Source organism: Myxocyprinus asiaticus, chromosome 25 (assembly GCF_019703515.2).
Source record: "Myxocyprinus asiaticus isolate MX2 ecotype Aquarium Trade chromosome 25, UBuf_Myxa_2, whole genome shotgun sequence".
Taxonomy (NCBI): Eukaryota; Metazoa; Chordata; class Actinopteri; order Cypriniformes; family Catostomidae; genus Myxocyprinus; species Myxocyprinus asiaticus.
Window position 1 is genome coordinate 38,317,655 of NC_059368.1, and position 22,397 is coordinate 38,340,051.

The 22,397-nt window shown below is 39.5% G+C and overlaps 1 protein-coding gene and 1 long non-coding RNA gene across 5 annotated transcripts in view; both read left to right on the forward strand.

Annotated features, from left to right (window-relative positions):
* LOC127415780 (pumilio homolog 2-like) overlaps window positions 1–11,775 on the forward strand; it is a 60,799-nt gene extending 49,024 nt beyond the window's left edge. For all 4 annotated transcript variants that reach the window (XM_051654690.1, XM_051654693.1, XM_051654691.1 and 1 more), the window contains 3 exons: window positions 1,619–1,740; window positions 2,746–2,938; window positions 9,372–11,775. In XM_051654690.1, the coding sequence (XP_051510650.1) occupies window positions 1,619–1,740; window positions 2,746–2,938; window positions 9,372–9,503 (447 nt within the window). In that variant the 3' untranslated portion in view covers window positions 9,504–11,775. The remainder of the gene's footprint in view (window positions 1–1,618; window positions 1,741–2,745; window positions 2,939–9,371) is intronic.
* Window positions 11,776–13,556: 1,781 nt separating this feature from the next.
* LOC127415888 (uncharacterized) lies at window positions 13,557–15,019 on the forward strand. Its single transcript, XR_007893003.1, has 2 exons — window positions 13,557–13,609; window positions 14,661–15,019. It is a non-coding gene; the product is annotated as an uncharacterized LOC127415888 (long non-coding RNA).
* Window positions 15,020–22,397: the final 7,378 nt, after the last annotated feature.

Genomic DNA, 22,397 nt, shown 5'->3' on the forward strand with positions numbered 1-22,397 from the left:
TTAAAATAATATGCCTACCGTATTTTCTGGTTTAAGTTGCGTTTATTTAATTTTTTTCATCCTGAAGGTCCTGCAACTTATAGTCCAAAGCTACTTTTACATGATGCGTAGGCTATGGCTATACTGTAATCGATGTCAGCCGCTCAAACGTGCTGCGCACCAAAACACAAACATTACAACATCAGTCATAGAGATGGAAGTGTTTTAAAGTAGCCTATTCAGAGTATTTTGCCTTTTTGCCTTTGCGTTTTTTTCACGAAACATAAACAGAATATGAAAAAGTGTTGCACACCATTACTTAAAGCAAATTCTCCCGATTAAAACAAGCCCTAGTGCACTGTAATATGATGTGTAGATGCTGAAGTAATCTTCAGGGAATGCTTCTTGACGTCTGATTCTGAGTGGTAGGGAAGCCAGACGGCTGCTCCCGAGTCCTAAAGCCTACTGTATACAACCTCTGTCAGTGTGACTAATACACAGATGCGACTTAACTGATATGTTTGAGATTTTGCTATTTTTAAATAGTTTTTAAATGATTCTGCGAACCCCCTGCAATCATGCCACGGACCACAAGGTATCCGCGGAGAGAAACACTGGTGTAGATCTCCAAATAGTTTTTCACAAAGTGACAACATACTGAGCGACGGAAGGGAAGTCGGCGACTCCTAGGTTCTAATGCCTGCCGCATGCAACCTCTGTCAGACTATCAGTAACTTATACACGGGTGCAACTTAGCTGTTTTGTTTTGTTCTTTTTCGCTCAACAATGCAATTTTGACCAGGTGCGACGTAAATTTCTGAATAATTCAGAAATTTACGTCACACAAATGGTGGTGAGGCGTAGCCGCAAACAAAAAAACCAAAGTATACTTTCCGCTTATGGCACAACAATATATTCAACTGTACTTCTAACCCCCGAAGCATTGTTTTTGTTTATGTCAAACTAAAATGGGTTCTTCTCTGACTAAAGTCTATTTCTTTCTCTCCACCTGATTTGTGGTTTAATCTCTCATTAATTTGGTATGTTTCTGGCTCTCCTTAATTTCTTCTGAATCATTTTTCCTGCTTCACTGAGACTTCTCAAGAGCACCTGGGACCAACAATATTGATTTGTAGCATGCATCCTTAATAGCTGAACTAATCTTGTTCAAATGAACCTACCCAAAGCAATAAAGTAGTGACCGCTCCTACCAATTTGAGGGATCATTCCAGAGTTAAGGCAGGCCGGAGGCTTTTAACCAAATGCCTCGTGTCTTGATTGAGATTTTTACATTGACTTGCTCAGGTTGACGCCACCTTCTGTCTGAATGTTGGTGTGTCTGTATTTGAGTGGTTGCTGTGTGTGTTCTTATAGGGCCATATGACCAATTATTGATTGCATAATGTGGGAGATGAGAGTATTAAATCATAAGTAGCAATGAGTTTCTGTTTTTGGAGTCTCCCCAGAGAGGGGCTGGATATTTCAGCTTTTTAAGGTCGATTTGTTTTATTGTGAGGGTATGTGGTTACAATGACCTTACTTAACCATGTTGTACTAGTATATCATTTCTTGTGATGTTTACCATGCCCTCTTTTTCTCTCCTCCTTTCTTTCTGTTCCGTTTCTGTCTCCACCCGCAGGATCAGTATGGTAACTATGTGATCCAGCATGTTCTGGAGCATGGGCGTCCAGAGGACAAGAGCAAGATTGTGGCGGAGGTCAGAGGGAAGGTTCTGGCGCTGAGTCAGCATAAGTTTGCAAGGTCAGTAAATTCTGACAGTTCCAGTGAGGCACTTACAATGGAAGTGAATGGGGCAATTTTTTAATGTTAAAATACTTACTTTTTCAAAAGTATAGCCAGAAGACATAAACATGATTTTAGTGTGATAAAATCACTTACTAACCTTTTCTGTGTAAAGTTATATTCAATTTTACAACTTCGTTGCCATGAAGATGTAATGTCAACAAATCCTAAAACGACTGTTCAAATGACAATTGAAACAAATTAACAGCTAAAATGATACATGAGTTTTAACAGAAGAAATAATGTAAGTGCTTTTATAAAATTACAAGTTTCACATTTCTGCCTTTTTAAACCCTCCAAATATTTGCCACATTCACTCCCATTGTAAGTGCCTCACTGTGACCTCAAATTGTGCTTTTTTTAAAGAAAAGGAGGGACGAGTTGGAATTCCCGAAATATTCCTTTTAAAGAGATTACCCAGAAAGCTCTCCGAGGGGTCAGTTTTAGAGTGTTTTATCAGGAAAGCATCCCATTCTAGTTAACATCTGCAAGACGTCTTAAAAGAGCAGTTCACATTCATTCTATATTATAAACTTCTCAATAGACATCTGCTGAATGTCCTTTTGAAATCCAAGAGCAAACGTCTTATAGACATATTGCAGATGAGCAAACAATCTAAAAAATAAGTCTTCCAGATGTAAACACAAGGTACTGCTATCGGCACGGTACATCTGTAGTACCAGAATTTGGTTGTAAAGGCAACATAGAATCTCAATATTATCTTAAATTAGATTTAATTAATATTTTAATTTTTAATTTGGGAGGGAAGTGTGCAAAAAAATGTTAATGGTTCTGACAAAATGTTTAATTTTCTTTATGGCAAATATAACTTCTTATTGTTTGATTTTAGGATGACATATTACCTGAACGTGCTCTTGACAGATTCTAAAGCCACTGCAATAGTGATATGTGAGACCTCAGATTTGCCTAATAGTACTTTGTGTGTTTGTCTGTCTCTTGTAGTAATGTTGTAGAGAAGTGTGTGATTCATTCGTCCCGTGCGGAGAGGGCCCTGCTCATAGATGAGGTGTGCTGTCAGAAGGATGGCCCTCACAGCGCCCTCTACACTATGATGAAGGACCAGTACGCTAATTATGTGGTGCAGAGAATGATTGACATGTCTGAGCCTGCCCAGCGCAAGATCATCATGCACAAGGTATAAACGGGATGAGGATTTAAGTGCTCTTTAATTCAAGGGGTTATATTATACAGGAATCAAACTGTGCTTGATCTTAATAAAAGAGATTATTGTACTGTAATAATAATTTTTCAAGGCAGAGGAAATTTTCTTATTTTTGGAAACAAAGATGCTAAAAAGCGCACTCTGAAATTGTATGGTTTCTAAAGTCGGAAACCTTAGGTAATACCGAGATACTGTTGTAAGTTGCAGCAACACATTGTAATGACATGGAAAACAATTTGTGGTTCATGTTTTAATCCTCTGAAATGTCTTGAAAGCAGAGATGTTTGCACCAAGAAAATGAACAGTTTTTTATTGTCATTTGACAGGGGGAACACTAAGAATAAAAAAGAAAGTGAATATTCTGAAGAAGGAAAAAAAACTATGACTAGGCATGAAATTAAAACATTAGGTTGCGTGAGGTAGTGGGAGCCGTCTTCTTGGAGACGTGGAGTACCGACGCACTTGCTCGCTAGTGCCTCGTTCAACCTCAACTCTCTCGACGGGACGCAAGCATGGCACCTGTCGTCCGCTCTAAGCGTTTGCAAGACTAAGAAAAAGCAAAATAACATCCAATGAGTTCAAAGTGCAACTACGTCATTTTGTGATATGTTTTCACGTTTCAAAAAACTAAAAAATCAACTAGATGACCCATGGCCTGAGCATTTTTTTGGTTGAAACACAACTTCCAGGCTATAACCTTTTATTGATTGATTTATTTTAATTTTAAAGTAACATTAGTTGTTTCCCCTATAGGCATTCAGGAGCAGCACTGCACCGCTGCTGAACTATGAGTGCCACTATTATCTATTGATGTTTCACATGGCTCATTAATATCCATGATGCAGTGTACACATGCCAGCACCAGTCAGTTGCACGCTTTATACTGCGTGCAGTTAAATGGGACACCTGTATGAAGCGAAAGGGACCCCACCATATACACGCACGTATTCACAGTGACATCATCATATAGCAGCCCATTAAAGGCTGTTCGCGAGTGTGTACACATACACAATAGAGAAGCAGGAGACCCAACATGATACCTCTCTAGCGGAAAGTTTTTTTTTTAACTCTGATAACTTGGCAAAGGTAGTAGAAATATAGGGCTCCATACTGCGACTAAATGGTCACATCTTACAATAATTTTTCCCGCCGGTCAATTTTTTTTTAAAAAGAGGTCATTACAGAGTTTGCCAACTCTCACTGATTACGTGCAACATGCCTGTTTCTGTTTCATATGAGAAAAATGGAACGTAACAGCACTAGCCACTATGAACATTAGTTAACATTAAATGACAATTAAAAGCACTTCTACAGCATTTATGAATCTTTGTTAATGTGTTAATTCGAACATACTTGCATATTATTTTTTTTAAATCAAATGTTGTATATGTTAACAATAGTTAATGCACTACGAACTAACGTGAACTAACAATGAAACATTTTATATTTATTAACCTATGTTAACAAAGATTAATAAATGCTGTAAAATGCTGTTAATTGTTAGTTCATGATACTTTAATGCATTAACAAATAAAGCCTTATTGTAAAGTGTTAACAATAATTCTTGACAAACACATAGCTGTTGTTGATCAGCAAAAAAAAAAATAAACCCCACCCAAACAGAGCGCAGAAGTTATAAATCTATAGCCAACATTTGGGACGGAATCATTTTGACAAGCTTTGTGATTTGAATTGTAATATGATAAACATGGGTCAACTCATTGATGCTGTCGTCTCAGTGTTTTCACACACACAGCTGCTAGATGGCGCCATTAGCTCGTACAGTGCTGACTGAAGCAATTAATGCAGGCTGTTAAATGCGGATATGGCATGCAAGGCTACTTTGCGATTTCAGTTTTAATTAAATCCATAATGCTGTGGGTATCATATCATATACCAATGTCTCAGAAGTCATCGTTTTTAGAATTTAAAAAGATTTCCCCCAGCATGTACTGTTCCTGTGCTGCTTTTACAACTGTCACACTGATTTTTCCACATTAATGTGAAAATAGCAATGAATAAAAATGTATTACATGTTATTAGGAGTGCCGACCCCTCTTCATTCTGTGGCTAGTATTATTTCTGGATTGTGCATTTAAATTCACAAGTTTTTACAGAGAATGGTCTCCCAAAAACTCATCCATTTTTATTACGTCTGTAACCCAAGTTCATTTCCCGAATTAAACGGGGGGGAAATTAGTCTAGAGACTGAACATTTTAAAATATCTGCACTGTATCTGCAGGTTATACATACAAATGAATATATATATTTTTCTATATAAATATATAAATTTCACGATTTTACTGCAAATATCATGTCAGTAAGGCCGGAATTGCTAGCGATGTTGAACCTGTTAGCAACAGTGGCAACGGTTCAAACCTGTTTTATATCCTATCATTTTATTTCACTTGATGAATTAAAATAAACCTGTAATGAAGTCCTGACAGCAAGAATCAGGACCTTCCATCTCACACGTTTTCATCAAAGTGTGTGCGTGACATAGCAGCAGCGGTGAAGTTTTTGAGTGAAGAAAAGTTGTTCAGAGGGAAGGTTGAATTGGTAAAAAAAAACTTAGAGAATGCACTGGACAGGACACTGTTGAAAACATATTAACCCCGATGAAATATTCATATTTTTTAACGGATTTACACAATTCATGCTGGTGAAATTTTTAGGTCGGAATTCTGGACTTATCCAGAAGAATCACATCTCTGAACTAGGTTCATTAGGAAAATATAAAGTTTACTTTTATATATATAAAAAAAAAATAAAAATTTCAGCATTTTGGTCACATTTTGTCTTTTTAAAAATGAACAAATAAAATTATTCAATCAATAAATAGGATATTATATTTCATATATTATTTTTGTTATATATTGTTAAATTGCATAATTTGTACTATTTACAAGTATTTACATTTGATTTGTTGAACACGTGCTAAAACCGGTACTGTCTCTTTAACAAAAAACTGCATTTCTGTAAACATTGCCTTCAAATGAGCGCATGTTAACTAGAGAGGATTCGAATGGCTTTACCTCACCTGTGTGATGCGTGATTAGAATTAAATGTTTTTTTGTAGTTGTTTTTGATCAACAACTGACTGTAAAGAACAGAAAGGATATTAAAAGAGACAGTATTCAATGACAAATGGGTCACATAGATCTCATCTTTGGACACACATTACATGGAACAACTTTTACTCTCAACACACTGTGAAAGGATCTCGCTGCTGAACACTTCACGACTAAACTACACAATTACTGGTGAGTGAAATGTAAAATCTACCAGCCAGTTGCCAAATATATCCACTTTAGTCACGTAGCACGAAATTTGGTTGCAAATGCAAGTGGCTTCCTCTCATTGTAGTAGAGGGTTGCGCATTGAGTAAAAATTCGATCTTGGGTTTATGAATCGATATCGAGATCGTTCAAATGAAGATCACGATTAATCGGAAAAACTATATTTTTACCCACCCCTAGTCAAAAACACATGTGACCATGTTGGGCTTGTGGTGTAAACGCTCATCTGTTCGAATGCGTTCAAACAGCAGCTAAGCACCTCCTACTCACCTGTCAATCAACCACTGTGCTAATACAAGTGTTTCAAACATTGCTTGTTACCTGCGGTTTTGAAAGGAAGTAACAGAAAATTTGAAAAAGCACATGCATGTACATGCACAAGTAGGGATGTTCCGATACCGTTTTTTTGAGAACGAGTACCGAAAAAGCAATAATTGTTTTATTTTATTTTTTTTAATTACATACGTTTATTTAGATTTTATCAAAATCGTTGAAAATTTTATTCATTACAACTTTAATCAAATGAAAATAGAACAATTAGTTTTCTGCATAATATTGTAATACTGTTATTAAATGAAGTGCTTTCATACAGAACCTCACAACACAAACCAAAAGACAACATTTGGAGTTGTTTTTGTCAAATAAAGTGCTGCATAACAGATGAGAGATTCCTTATATAGAATTCAATTACTATTGATTAATTAGTAGTAGTAGTATTACAGTGAATATTACATAACTACTGTATACAGTAGTCATATGTTTGTGTTGTACTTTTCCCTTTAAATTGAGCTTTTATTATGGCAAGGCTTTTATTTTGAAGTGTGTGTTATTTTGACGGAAGCTTCTCACTTCCAGAAAAGCCGGTGTCATGATCAAATGAGTCTGCCCATGAAATTGAGTCCCCAGAACCTATTGTGTTATCGCGATGGCTTTGAAATGATGTGTATTATGAAAAGCACTATACGTATGAACAAGAATGCAAGAAAAGTTTAATTTTGCGATCTATAGCTGTGGTAATATACCATAATGTGTAACATATGATTTAAAAGTCATTAAATGTCCTATTTACAAAGTTATATTGACATTTTGTAGGATTTCTACTCAGGCAGTGAATATAGTACTCATTAAAAGATCCATGAGCCAGTGGAATCGCTAGGAATCGTTGTGACGTCTGATGCGGGTGGACTCATTTCTCCATGACACCGGTAGCTACGTTACCCAATGTGATTTTTTTTAACCGCAAAAGGCTGCTATTTAATAAAATAAATATGTAGTCTGTATGTGCCTCATGCTACAAAGTGAATTTGCGCTCTGCTCGCTGTCATCTGCTTCAAACAGAGCGCACAGTTGTTATGTTGGTGTTTTCCATGTATGAGCCAAGGAGCTCTTTAAGGTATGAAACGCAACACCGGCTCCACACATTGACAGGCGCTCACATTTAAAGCGTGCAGTACATGTAAACGAATACATTTATCTCATAAAATCTCAGCCTTTGCTGTTTAATAATCACACTAGGACATAATGTGATTTTAAATTAATGACATAATGTACGTAATGACATTCGTACGTCAGATGTATCGGGTTTTGGTATCAGAGCATTTCCATGAGCCCGAGTACAAGTACTTGAGCGCAGTATTGGACCTGATTCCAATACCAATGCTGGTATCGTGACTACGGATGTGTGGAATGGCTAATTTCAACTTAAGTTTAAAAGTAAATATGTAGTCGATTAGTCTGAAAAAATAAGGAAGCCTCAAAAAAAAAAACCATTGTTTATGCGACCTATTCAAAATACTGAATCTATTCCAACAGCCAAATCCAACGCTAAATTCCGCTTAAAAGGGACATCTGCGACATGCTCGTCTTGCATTATGATCATTGTACATTAAATATAGTATATGACATGCATCCACTGAATCAACGTTAGTGAATACTGGCATTTTTATTGAAAACAATTGAAGGAATAGTGCAGGACCAATAGAGCAACCCTAATAGCCTGTTCTAAACCGAATTCACCAAGTAAAAGTTACTTAACATGTTAAAACAGTCAGGACGTTGTTGAAAATAATGAACAGATAAGCCAAATCTACGAGACAAATGCGTTGAAAAGTTGTGCAGATTTCATAACATGCATTAGCCATTGATCTACTATTGCAGCTGTTCGGTTAAGAACATTACCCAATAACAGTTATGATGTAAAAAAAAAAAATATATTGTCCTAAACATGATGTGCACAGAATAAAAGATAGTTTAACCAGTTAAGCAGTCAGCACGTCGTTGAAAATAGCCGCCTCTATCAGCAGGGTAATAATAATTTTAAAAATTGCCATACCTAGCCTAAAATAGTCATTTTCTAGGCTCATTACTCAAGAGCAGACAGTGAAAGACGGGACTTCACTCACCTGAGGCGATTATCCTGCACTTGAAAAATCCCACTCAGCGAGAAAATAACTTTCAAGCACAGACAGATTTAAATGTGAAAACATCCATTGCGACTTGCAGGCCAACATTTTGGAAATACCACCGAAGTGATTTCCATGGCTATGTTGCTTGTCTCGCGAGAGAACATTTTCCCGCATGCGTTGTGAATGAAGCGCGCAGCCTGAGGTGAAATCAGATTTGTATACATCTGATCCAGATATTCTCTTTTTTAATAATTGTATTATTAATTATATTTAAAATGTAACTTTAACAAGACAGTAATTTTAAGTGCAGCCGTTGTAAAAAATAATAGTAATTCCAGTGTCGACTAGCAGTATCAATACCGTTTAGTCGACTAGTCTCGCACATCCCTAATCGGGGCACCCCTATGCACAAAAACTTCACACAAAAGTTCTTTAGTGTCTGACATCAACTTTTTTTTGCGCTTTATCACACAGTAACACTTTGATGTTGTTATTGATGTATGCCATCATGAAACGGAGACCCTTCCCTCGAAATCCGAACACAAGTGGTCAAAAGAAATGCTTAATATGATGGCCAGATGTAATCTGAAATGGTCTCGCCTGTCCACTTGTGATCAGATCGCTCAAAACACATCTTAATATTAGGTGTACACAGGGCCACAGACGACATCTTAAACCTTTTCTTGTGCTATGTATTCCAGATCCGGCCCCATATCGCCACTCTCCGCAAATACACATATGGAAAACACATCCTGGCAAAGCTGGAGAAGTACTACATGAAGAGCGGATCAGACCTGGGACCCATCGGTGGCCCCACCAATGGCCTCATGTAGGGGCCTCACACCCAATCCAAGCCCCCTCTCCCCCAAATCACTTCTGTTATGGGCATCTCTTCTCCACCGTGGAGATCTGTCACACCCTTTAGAAAGGAAAGGAAATGAAGTGTGCTTCACCTAAGAATGCTTTGAATGCCGTGCCCCTTTGCTGTCCCTGATGCAGTCACCATTGTCCCCACCCCCCCAGTCAGAGAGAGCATGGTCTGTGAGCTATTTATGGGTAAAGCACAACACCCTTGTTTATGATGTAATTGATGTAACTGACTGTTTACTTTTTTTTCTAGTAAATATCTTGTACATTTTTTTTACCTTGTAAATTCTCTGTAGAAAAAGAAATGTTTGCTGAAAATTTACAATTCTTACAATTTACACCAGCAAGTGACTTTATAAGGCCAAACTGAGCAGTCCTTTTTAATTATTTCTCCTTTACTCTTTTGTTTTTATATCCAGACTTCTGAATAGCACAGTTAGGAAGAGTGGTATATTTAAGGCCCATTCAAGCACGATGGTACACATGCCAAAGCTGCTGATGAAGTTGATAAACCAGTCAGCTGGTCTCCAAGAACTTGCTCGTAGACAACTACTTTCATCTGCCGTGCCATTGAGTTATGTGCTTTTAAGAGATCCATAACCGATCATAGAGCTTCGTTTCCTAGAGTTCTGCCATTAAATGGGGGTCATTTTTGGCACAGTCGCACCTGCCGTCTCGCTTCTTTCTGTCCCTTGTATGCGCACCTCTTCGCAACCAAGCTTAATTTACGATGTACTCCATCTTGTTTTTTGTTTTAACTGACCCAACATGTAAAAAGTATGCATGTGGTTGCAAAATACTATATGCCACACTGACCGCATCACTTGGTGCTTTGAATGATGTGTAAAGACATGGTCGCTGTTTTAAACAAGGAGCACAGCGATGAGTTGTATCATGTTAGGCTGTTGAAACCTGGAATAATCTTTCCATTTTGGGATGGGGGTTCGTGAGGCATGGAGGGGGGAGGGAGGTTCGGCATGCTGTGTCTGGATATAATGTTTAACGGAATGATTTTCGGTCGTCATCATGTTTGTGGAACATCTGTCGAGTAGTTTTTTGAACACTGCCCTAGAAACGGTATGGTTACGTACCGATTATCATCTCTTACATTTGTATTAGCTTAGGCAAAATGTATAGCATCTTTATGTACAAGTAAATATTAAATTGTTGCTCTCTATCGGGTGGGGTGAAGACTGCACTCACACATGGCGCCCTTTGGAGCAGAGAGGCGAGGTAGGTGGCCAATGTCCCTGTCCTGCTGTCTGTGGTGCCATCCCGGGACTTTTAGCTTTGAAAGGGAGGAGAACGGAATAGATTTTTATAAACGTGAGAAAGGGGCAATACGCAAAATGATGAGTTTTCAGAGAATGGACAGGGGGCAGCCGTCTTCTGCTACACAACCTTTCTGAATGGCTAGTATATTAATGGCTTTTGTTCCTTTGCTTCATATGAATAAATGTAGAATACATGTAGTATATGTGGAGTTATTAAGTGTAAGTTTATTAGTTGAATAGAAGAAAAAAAAACGAATCTAGTTGTGATGTTGGACAGGCCTTGCTAAATTGCGTAGTGATTGCTTTTATTTTGTCTGTACAGTTGTACATTTGTAAACGTTAACGCTGTAAATGGAATGTCTTTTACACTTTTGGGGGAAGAAAAAAAATTAGCAAAAATGTGCATTTTGATGTGTGAATATTTCATCACTCCCCTCGAATATAATGTATACAGTTTTCTTTGAACATGCATTATTTTAAGGATGAAAACAAATCTTTTTATGGCGTCACAATCTCAAGATGGTTTTGTTTTTAATCCGTTCTTGAAAAGGTCTGCCTCTCTATGTACCTGGAGCAGTGACACCTTCTGTTGACATTGTCATTTTGACGTGTGTCAGTTGAATAATTAAAAATGAATTCATTATATATATAAAAAAACAAAAAAACATGGGGCTGTCTTTGGCCCTACCTGCTACCATGGAAATTTCACAGGACACGACAAGAATTATTTTTGTATAAAGGAGTGCTGTATTTTGGAGCAGCCACTAACTTGTAAGCAAAATAATTGTAAGATATTGTCAATTATATAAATATGAACATATGAGTTTTGTCACACTGTCAAAGTCATGTACATTTTCAGGTGGCCTTATGTACATTTCCAGATGTTAGACTAGGAGAAAATAACTCATTTTTTTGGAAGCAGAATTGTGACTATGTATGATTAAACTGTTCTTCTAACATTTGATACATGTGTCTGAAGCTTTTATTAATTATGCAATCTAAATGCACACCCACTCTCCGTTGAAAGGAATATTCCGGATTAAATGCAATTGAAGCATTTGTTGCATATTGTCAATTATTATCTCTCTGTTAGAAAAAACATTAACATTAAACTTAATGGAGGTCTGTGGCATGTGCTGGTCAGAGTTAAAATCAGAAAAGCTTATACACTGATCAGCCACAACATTAAAATCACTGACAGGTGAAGTGTATAACATTTATTCTCATTACAATGGCACCTGTCAAGGGGTGGGATATATTAGGCAGCAAGTGAACAGTCAGTTCTTGAATTTCATGTGTTGGAAGCAGGAAAAATGGGCAAGCGTAAGGATCTGAGCGACTTTGACAAGGGCCAAATTGTGATGGCTAGACGACTGGGTCAGAGCATCTCCAAAACGGCAGGTCTTGTGGGGTGTTCCCGGTATGCAGTGGTTAGTACCTACCAAAAGTGGTCCAAGGACAACCGGTGAACCAGTGACAGGGTCATTGATGCATGTGGGGAGTGAAGACTAACCCGTCTGGTACGATCCCACAGAAGAGCTACTGCAGCACAAATTGCTGAAAAACATGATAGAATGGCGTTGGAATATACAGTGCATCACAGCTTGCTGCGTATGGGGCCGCGTATCCGCAGACCGGTCAGAGTGCCCATGCTGACCCCTGTCCAGTGCCGAAAGTGCCTATAATGGGCACATGAGCATCAGAACTGGACCATGGAGCAATGGAAGATGGTGGCCTGGTCAGATGAATCACATTTTCTTTTAGATCATGTGGATGGCCGGGTGCGTGTACGTCATTTACCTGGAGAAGAGATGGCAGCAGGATGCACCATGGGAAGAAGGCAGGCCGGCGGAGGCAGTGTGATGCTCTGGGAAATGTTCTGCTGGGAAACCTTGGGTCCTGGCATTCATGTGGATGTTATTTTGACACGTACCACCTACCTAAAGATAGTTTCAGACCACGTACACCTCTTAATGGCAACGGTATTCCCTGATGGCAGTGGCCTCTTTCAGCAGGATAATGCGCCCTGCCACACTGCAAAAATTGTTCAGGAATGGTTTGAGGAACATGACAGAGTTCAAGGTGTTGACTTGACCTCCAAATTCCCCAGATCTCAAGCCGATTGAGCATCTACGGGATGTGCTTGACCAACAAGTCCGATCCATGGAGGCCCCACCCTGCAACTTACAGGACTTAAAGGATCTGCTGCTAACGTCTTGGTGCCAGATACCACAGGACACCTTCAGAGGTGTTGTGGAGTCCATGCCAGAACAGTTTTGGTGGCACAAGGGGGACCTGGGTCATTCCTTGCATTCGGTGCCATTTGAGTCCCCATGACATAATGTGGTATATTTTGTGTAAAAATGGGCTAATACTTGTTTCTAAATGCTCATCTTACATAGTTAATCCCCCTCTACCATAGAACACAATAATATGTACCCAGGATTCATTAATTAAAAATAATTACTCTGATTTTAGTGCAAGTAGGCTAAACTGCCATGTCCCCAAGTAAGCTTGCATAATTTCAGCCTAAAATTTAAGTAATAAAAATCAAACAAATTCCAAATTGTTCAATATTGTTGTATATTCTTATTTATAATATTCCTCACCATAATGTTTTGTTATTAATACATTTTTAATGCTTAAAGTCTTTAAAATATGTTGTGTCCCTGAATTGAATGTCCCCCCATTACTCTGATGGAAAGTCCCTCTCAACACGCCCCTTGACTGTTCTTCTAATCACATGACTCTCAGAAAGTAGAATACTTTTTGGTGGTAAACTATCTACAAGAAGCAGAGTAAGTATCACTCCTTAATTCACCCTTTTTTCAATGTTTTAGAATGATTCACTGATGTGGTAAAGCATAACATGTCCACTCTGTTATGCTTATTTATAGTGGAAACTGATAATTGTTTGTAATTTTGAAAATATGGTTAATAAACAGGTTAAAAATCATCTTCAGCGATCACTGCGCACTAGCTTGTTGTTCATCACATGAGTAGCAATGGCTGACTTTAGCATAAAATGTCCCTCCTGTTACTGTCCACCCTGTTACTATTTTGCACAGTAACAGGGTGGACATATTGTAACAGAGTGGACATAAAAGCTAGATAACTAAGTGTTTACAGCATGTATTGATACTTATAATTAATTTATGTATTTATTTGTTCTATACCTTCAAGAAAGAGTAGCTTAAATGGTATGCATGTATTTGTCAGGAAATAGTGCCGTTGTCTGCTGCAGAAAAGCAGCGACGCTACAGGGCACGTCGTGATGCAGACCCTGAAAGAAGGCAGATATACCTCAGTAAAGAGAAGGAGAGGTGGAGAAAGGATAGAGAGGAAGAAAAAAACATGTTAGAACTCGGTGAAAGAGAGAAGAGGGCACAGAGGAAAAAAATGGCGAGAAAAGAAGAGAAAGCACGGGGATTGTACCAGAGTCAGGACAACATCTGAGTCAATGACCAATCCTCCCCCAAGTCCAGACAGTGCCCCACAGCCAGGGCCCTCAAGGTTAAAAGAAGTTTACGATTGAATGCTTTGATTAGGTTGAAACAGGAATGAAATTATCTTAGATGATTTTGCCATTACAATGTGTGTGAGAGAGAGAGAGAGTGAAATAATACATGTTCTCTGAAACTAGAAACTTAAAATTGTAAAATACAATGATAAACATATTTTGTATCCTAATAAAGGGATAGTATAACAAATGAGATCTTTCAATAATAGGTATAAGAACAACTTACGTGAATGCGATAATTGGCCTTCTATCCTATAAATTATTGTATACAGAACCATTTATCTGTTGTAGTTATTGTAAATTGTGACAATATGCTTCTTGTGTATTAGGCAATATGTTGTTGGATGGAAAAATGTCAGACAGGGAAGAAGGAGACTCCAGAAGGAGATTGAACAACTAAAGGCCTTGCTGGAGAAGGAAAAGAGAAAAAAAGAAAAATACAACAAGAGGTACCAGCGGTTGGGAGGAGGGAAAAAATCACCACGTTCTACAGTGGATGCACTGCTGCGCCATCAAACAGTTAACAACACCATAAGGAGAAGATTGTTGTTGCAGGAATCAATAATTGAGTTGACTTTCTTCCATGACATATATTGTTGTTCAGTGGTGTGATGTCCACCCTGTTATGTCCTGTCCACCCCGTTTCCCCTCTGTGTTTTTTTTATGTTAATAAAATAAGTTCAACAAATGTTATGCATATCTTTGTGTTTACTTGTAGGGAATGAAATGGCGAAATGAAATCATTTAAAATGGGGCCAAAATTCCACTGAAATTTATTTTTATTCTAAAAGAAATGTTGAAATTACACTGCCTAAAAATACAAAAACTTTTTTCAAGATAATGCTTGTTTATGAACACTTTGTTAAAATACATTTGCAGGGTAAAGTGAGGGACATTTTAGCTCTTAGAAAATGTAAATATTACAATAACTTTGCATTCAAAACACTTATTGAGATGAGAATGTCCTGTAACAGGGTGGACATTTGGCCTTTGCATGTGTGAAGAATTTGGTCAAAATTATTAAAGAATAATATCCCGAGCTGGACCAATATATTCTTCTTGTAGTGTAACAAGTTAAGCTGCCAAAGAGTTTTAGATGTGGAACTTCTTTAACAGTCGGACAACTTGTGATTATTACTGATGTAATTCATGTAAATGGAGTTTGTCAAAAAGCACAGAATATTTTATTTAACAAAAAGATCTTCATTAGTTATTTACTTTGCATATGTACTTAACTAAAAACCATGGTATGGATTTGGAATGTTATGACCAAGCAACCATGTTGGGGGGAAATTATTATTATTATTTTTTTTTTTTGCTTGTGTTCTTGCATAAACTTAAAGGAATATTCCGGGTTCAATACAAGTTGTGCTCTATCGACAGCATTTGTGGCATAATGTTGATTACCACAAAGATTTATTTTGACTCGCCCCTCCTTTTCTTAAAAAAGAAACAGTGGAAGTGGAAGTGAATGGGGCCAATCCGTAAATGCTAAAATACAGTTTTTAAAGTATATCCGTAAGACATAAACAATATGTGTGTTAAAGCGATAGTTCACCCAAAAATGAAAATTCTCTCATCATTTACTCACCCTTATGCCATCCCAGATGTGTATGACTTTGTTTCATCTGCTGAACTCAAATTAAGATTTTTAGAAAAATATTTCAGCTCTGTATCTCAGCTCATAATGCAAGTGAATGGGTGCCAAAATTTTGAAGCTCCAAAATCCACATAAAGGCAGCATAAAAGTAATCTATATGACTCCAGTGGTTAAATCCATGTGTTCAGACATGATGTGATAGGTGTGGGTGACAAACAGATCAATATTCAAGTCAGTTTTTATAATTAATTCTCCTCCCTGCCCAGTTGGGGGCGATATGCATGTTGAATGTGAATCACCAAAAACAGAAGAAAAAGAATGTGAAAGTGAAGTGGAGATTAACTGAGCAGGGAGGAGGATTTATAGTAAAAAAAAAAAAGGACTTAAATATTGATCTGTTTCTCACCCACACCTATAATATTGCTTCAGAAGACGGATTTAACCACCAGAGTCGTCTGGAGTACTTTTAAGTTGTCCTTATGTGGATTTTGGAGCTTCAAAATTTTGGCACCTATTTATTTGCATTGTATGGACCTACAGAGCAGAGAAATTCTGCTTAAAATCTTAATTTGTGTTCTGCTGATGAAAGAAAGTCTTACACATCTGGGATAGCATGAGGGTGAGTAAATGATGAGAGAAATTTAATTTTTGGTTGAACTATCGCTTTAACACAATTTTAGTGTGAAATCACAACACTAATAAAATAAAATCGCTTTCTAACCTTTTCTGCCTGAAGTTATGGCCAATTTTATAACTTCGTTGCCATGACGACAAAATGTCAACAAATCCTAAAACTACTAAAAATGACAATTTAAAAATTTTACAGCTGAAAAAATACATGAGTTTTAACAGAATAATAAATGTAAGTGCTTTTATAAAATTATAAGCTTCACATTTCTGCCTTTAAACCCTCAAACATAATTTCCCATTAACTTCCACTGTAAGTACTTCACTGTTAACCTCCATATTTATTTATTTATTGTGGTACTCAGCATTATGCCACAAATGCTATAGTTTTATATAATGAATTTTTTTCACCAAGTTTAAAAAGTTCATACTCATTAGTTTTTAATAAAAAATAAATAAAAATATTTACACTATTTAAAGATTATTCAGTTTGATGGAATTTTTCATAAAATGTAAATTCTTAAATCTTAAAGATTGAAATATTTTTTGAGTTCACATAATTTTAAATGTAATATTAGTCCTAAAAAATATTATAAATTTAAGGTAAGTTTTAATGCACAAAAAAGAAAAGAAAAAAGCACAAACACGTTTTGCAATAGTTGCTAATGTAACGTACGTGTGTTCCCAGCAGATGGCGCTGTTTCACTGTGTTCTTGTGTGGTTACGGATGACGATTAGCGTCTGCGAGAGCTCTTCAAAGTCCTCAAACTCCTCTCCTGTTGTCATAGTAACTTGCTTGAAAACCACATTAAATGTGCAGTGTAGTGTTTTGAGTATGTTGTGTATGCAGCATGTACACTCGTTAAGCCAAATTGGACATTTCTTAAGAACGCAGGCAGCTGAATTTCAAAGAGACATGTTTTGAAAGTGATACTTATTTTAAGAGCCAGTGCAATTTCCAGGGTAATTTGCGTAGATGACTCTAATCTGTTGCACAAATTTTAGAAATTGGTTCCGTTGATTTGATCACAGACCGCCTGAGAGAGGGGAAACATATTACATCATTTTTGGTGATAAAAACTGCAGGAGGTGACATTTCCCCAGATACTAAGCCTAGAAATGTGTGGATATTACTTTCCAAATGATAACGCTCCATTGAAAGTCTTTAAAGTTTTATTTGAGAAACCCGCATATCAAAAACGAAAATACTAGACGCATTTTATTGAATCATTCTAGACGAATAATTAGGCTTGACTTAAACAGCTTCTATCACTGTCTGCCAGTTAAATTGCTTGGATTTTTTAATTTCCCCTTTTGGACCATCTTAAACTGGTGACAGGTTGAATGAGGCCACTAAATAAGAGCTCAAGGGCTGTTGTGTTTTCTCTACAACCATAAGTGTGGATCAGACTTTAGGTGGTATGAAACCGAGCTGCTTTTAAAACTGATTGTAATTGGAGGATGAGCTCTTGGAGAAACACACTCATGTGATCCGTCAGTTTTTAACCCTAAATGGCAAATCCCTGACCGCTGATGTGGCTACGGGAAGCTGCACTTGTGAGTGTTCAAGGGCCCCATGTGAGTTTCGTCTTGTCTCAGGCTCAGCACCACCTGTAAGCTTTTTCTTTATGGACTTTTACATTTGTCCAGACCTGTTTCATCACAGAAAAGCCCAGAAGTTTTAAAGTAATAGTTTACCCAAAAAATAAAATTCTGTCATTATATATTTACCCTCATGTCGTTCCAAACCTGTATGCGCTTGTTTTTGTTTTGTTTAGTTTTTTTCAGTGGAACACAAAAATAGAAATTTGAAGGATCTTCACACAGCTTTGTCCATAAAACAGCTTTGGGTGCATCCCAAACCACACACTTCTGCACTCTTCTACGTCATTTTGGAGTGTAAGCAGTGCAAGTTTACATTGAAATTGCAACAGAACGAAGTGTACAATGGGTCTGTTCCAAAATCTAGTGAGCATCCTCCGGAGGCAGCATTTTAAGACATCACAGTTGCGCTCCCAACTCGAAGGCTGTTCCAAAATGTTGGTATCTTTATTATGCTGCTTATTAAGATATCTCGTTTAGGCCAAATTTTATGGTAGCATGGCGTATCCTTCCCTGGGTAGGCAATCCCAGAATTCACCGTGACGAGCTCAGCGGAAAAATAAATCCAAGATGGCGGACGAAGCGAGAGAAATTTAGATTATAAATATTCTTATAATCCATTCAATACTGAAAAGTATCGATACAGTTTATATGACACAAAACGGACTATTTTACCCAAAATGTGTGTGTGTGCCGTGCATATTTAGGCTCATTTGAGGATTGCACCGTTTCTCGTGTCACTTGTATCAGTTGCTAGCCGAAAGTTGCCTTTAGAGCTGTTTAACAACTCAGCTGGTGTCATCGTGTGTTTAATCGCAATGTTTTATTATACTTATAAATATATTAGTGTAGTTACATTATACCATCATATTGATATTTTAGATTGCCTATCTCTACCCCTACACATTTTCCAGTAAATAAAATAAAAAGAGGAGGGTGTCCCTGCCCTCAGTGAGTTCCCTGAAGAGGATTTCCCTCTAGAGCAGTCACGTGACGAGTCCCTCAAACACGCATTTGACCAAGTGAGAGTAATCGATGGTCAACAGCTCCAGCCTAACATCGTGCTCACATACCCATATTTTTCAATTATTAAAGATCGGTTGTATCGAGTGATGCAGGACACTCAAACAAAAGAGAATACAACCCAGTTATTAGTCCCGAAGAGCCGTTGGGACGCTCTCTTCCAGGTGACTCACCATAATCCAGTGGCAGGCCATTTAAGACAGGAAAAAACACTCAACTGAATAATGGCTGCGCAACATCTCAGCACGTAGTGTTGTGGAGGCACTCTTCAGAATAATCTCCTAAGTGGGGATTCCAAAAGAAATCCTCACTGATCAAGGCACTACATTTATGTCACAAACACTATGCAAACTATACTAATTATTAGGTATTAAATCGATTTGCACAAGTGTTTACCACCCACAAACAGATGGGTTGGTGGAACGATTTAATAAAACCCTGAAAAATATGATTCGTAAATTCGTACACGAGGATGCTAGAAATTGGGATAAATGGCTCGAACCCCTGTTATTTGCAGTTCTAGAGGTCCCACAAGCCTCCACAGGGTTTTCCCCATTCGAGCTGCTGTATGGGCGTTGGCCGCGTGGCATGCTTGACGTAATGCAAGAAGCTTGGGAGGAGGCACCTTCAAACAACAAAAATTAAATTCAGTAAGTTCTTGATCTTAGAGCAAAACTCCACACTTTGGGTCAACTAACACAGGGGAATTTGCTCCAAGCTCAGGATTGTCAAAGCCGACTGTATAACAGGGGCACTCGACTATGGTAATTTGCACCGGGAGATAAAGTGCTTGTATTACTGCCCACCTCAAACTCTAAATTACTCGGCAAGTGGCAAAGGCCCTTTGAGGTCACACGGCGAGTCGGAGATCTCGATTATGAGGTTAAGCGAACAGATAGAGGCGGGGCACGTCAAGTTTACCACCTCAATTGTGGAGGGAGGTGGTCCCTGTAGCCTTTGCAACGGTAGTCCCAGAGAGGGCAGAGCTCACTGTCGCAGCTCACAGAGGTAGCCAAGTTGCAAGCAGAATTCGCAGACGTGTTCTCGCCTCTCCCCGGTCGCACAAACCTCATGGAGCACCACATCGAGACCACCCCGGGGGTGGTGGTTTGTAGCCACCCCTATTGCCTTCCTGAACACAAAAAAAGGTAGTTCAGGAAGAATTAGAGGCAATGCTTGACATGGGCGTAATAGAAGAGTTGCACAGCGATTGGGCCAGCCTGGTGGTTCTGGTACCTAAGAGTGACGGGATGGTCCAGTTCTGTGTAGACTATTCATAAAGTGAATGCGGTGTCCAAAATTGATGCATACCCAATGCACCAGATTGACGAATTGCTCGATTGGTTGGGCGCGGCTCAATTTATTTTACACTGGATTTAACAGAGGGTTAATGGCAGATCCCCTTAACTCCAATTTCCCAAGAAAAAACAGCGTTTTCCACACTGTTCGGCTTACACCAATTTGTGACTCTTCCATTCAGTTTATTCGGGGCCCCCGCCATGTTCCATTTTCTCATGGATAAAGTTCTCATGGAGAAGTCCCATGGTAGGTCCTACCCGAGGGGGGAGGAGTTTCTACAGACATGGTGACCGGGGGCAGAGGGGCCTCTGCCCAAGGAAGACGCAGTTTACCGACAGGGAAACGATTTAGCGGAAGATATCACATGAGGTCACCTACAGGGAACCACCACATGTGGAGCACCTACCTCATACAGGGCCTAGTTAGCACATGTACTGGGCTGGCAGCGAGTTTCTCTGCAAACTCGTCTGCCACAGGGCTAAGGAGGAAAGGCATCCAGGGATCACAACTTGTGAACACGACTGGGAGTCAAAAGCACACGTTTTCACCTCATGGGATGGGAAGGGTGCTATGCGCAAGCAGTACACCCAGCCAGCTGTCCCGGAACTTACCTGTTTGGACCTGACAATACACGGGATGAAACCGGCTCAACCCGGAAATTATAGAACCTTGCAAAGGTGTTGGGTGTTGCCCAGCTGCTGCTCTGCAGATGTCTATCAAACAGGTGCCACTGGTCAGGGCCCAGGAGGACGCTACACTCCAAGTAGAGTGGACTCGTAGTCTCATGGGGTGCGGCACGTCCTGGGCATGATATGCCATCATGATGGCGTCAGTGACCCAGTGGGCGATCCTCTGTTTGGAGACAGCACTTCCTTTCCGCTGTCCACCAGAGCAGACAAAGAGCTGCTCGGAGCTTCTAAAGCTCTGCGTGTGATCCAAATAGATGCGTAAAGCACGCACTGGACACAGCAACGCCAAAGCTGGGTCTGCCTCCTCCTGGGACAGCACTTGCAGGTTCACCAACTGATGCCTAAACGGGGTCGTGGGAACTTTGGGCACATAGCCCGGTCGGGGTCTCAGGATCACGTGAGAGTAACCCGGACCGAACTCCAGGCACGATTTGCTGACAGAGAACGCCTGCAGGTCCCCTACCCTCTTGATGGAAGTGAGTGCAGTCAGGAGGACAGTCAACAACTCGAGGCAGTTGATGTGCCAACGCAGCCGCGGGCCAGTCCAGTCCAGGAGCCAGCGGCTGTGTGCCTGTTGCATACGGCGCCCCAGCCCGTCTTGGAGGCGTCCGTTGTAACCACGATGCACATGGAGACCTGCTCTAGGGGAACCCCTGCCCGTAGAAATGCAAGGTCTGTCCAAGGGCTGAAGAGGCAGCAACAGATTGGTGTGATGACCACGTGATGTGTGCCTCGGCGCCATGCCCATCGCGGGACTCGAGTCTGAAGCCAGTGCTGAAGTGGTCTCATATGTATCAACCCGAGCGGTGTGGCAACCGCTGAGGATGCCATATGCCCCAGGAGCCTCTGAAAAAGTTTCAGTGGAACCACTGTCTTCTGTCTGAATGCCTTCAGACAGTTCAGCAATGACTGTGCGTGCTCGTCTGTGAGGCTGAGTCCAAATGAGAAAAGAGATGCACTGAACCGGGGAGAGCTTGCTCTTTTCCCAATTGACCCGAAGCCCCAGTCGGCTGAGGTGCGTGAGCACCAGGTCCCTGTGTGCACACAACACATTCCAAGAGTGGGCTAGGATTAGCCAGTCGTCGAGATAATTGAGGATGCGGACACCCACTTCCCTTAGCGGGGCAAGGGCTGCCTCTGCGACCTTTGTGAAGATGCGAGGGGACGAGGACAGGCCGAAGGGGAGGACCTTGTACTGGTACGCCTGGCCCTTGAAAGCAAACCGC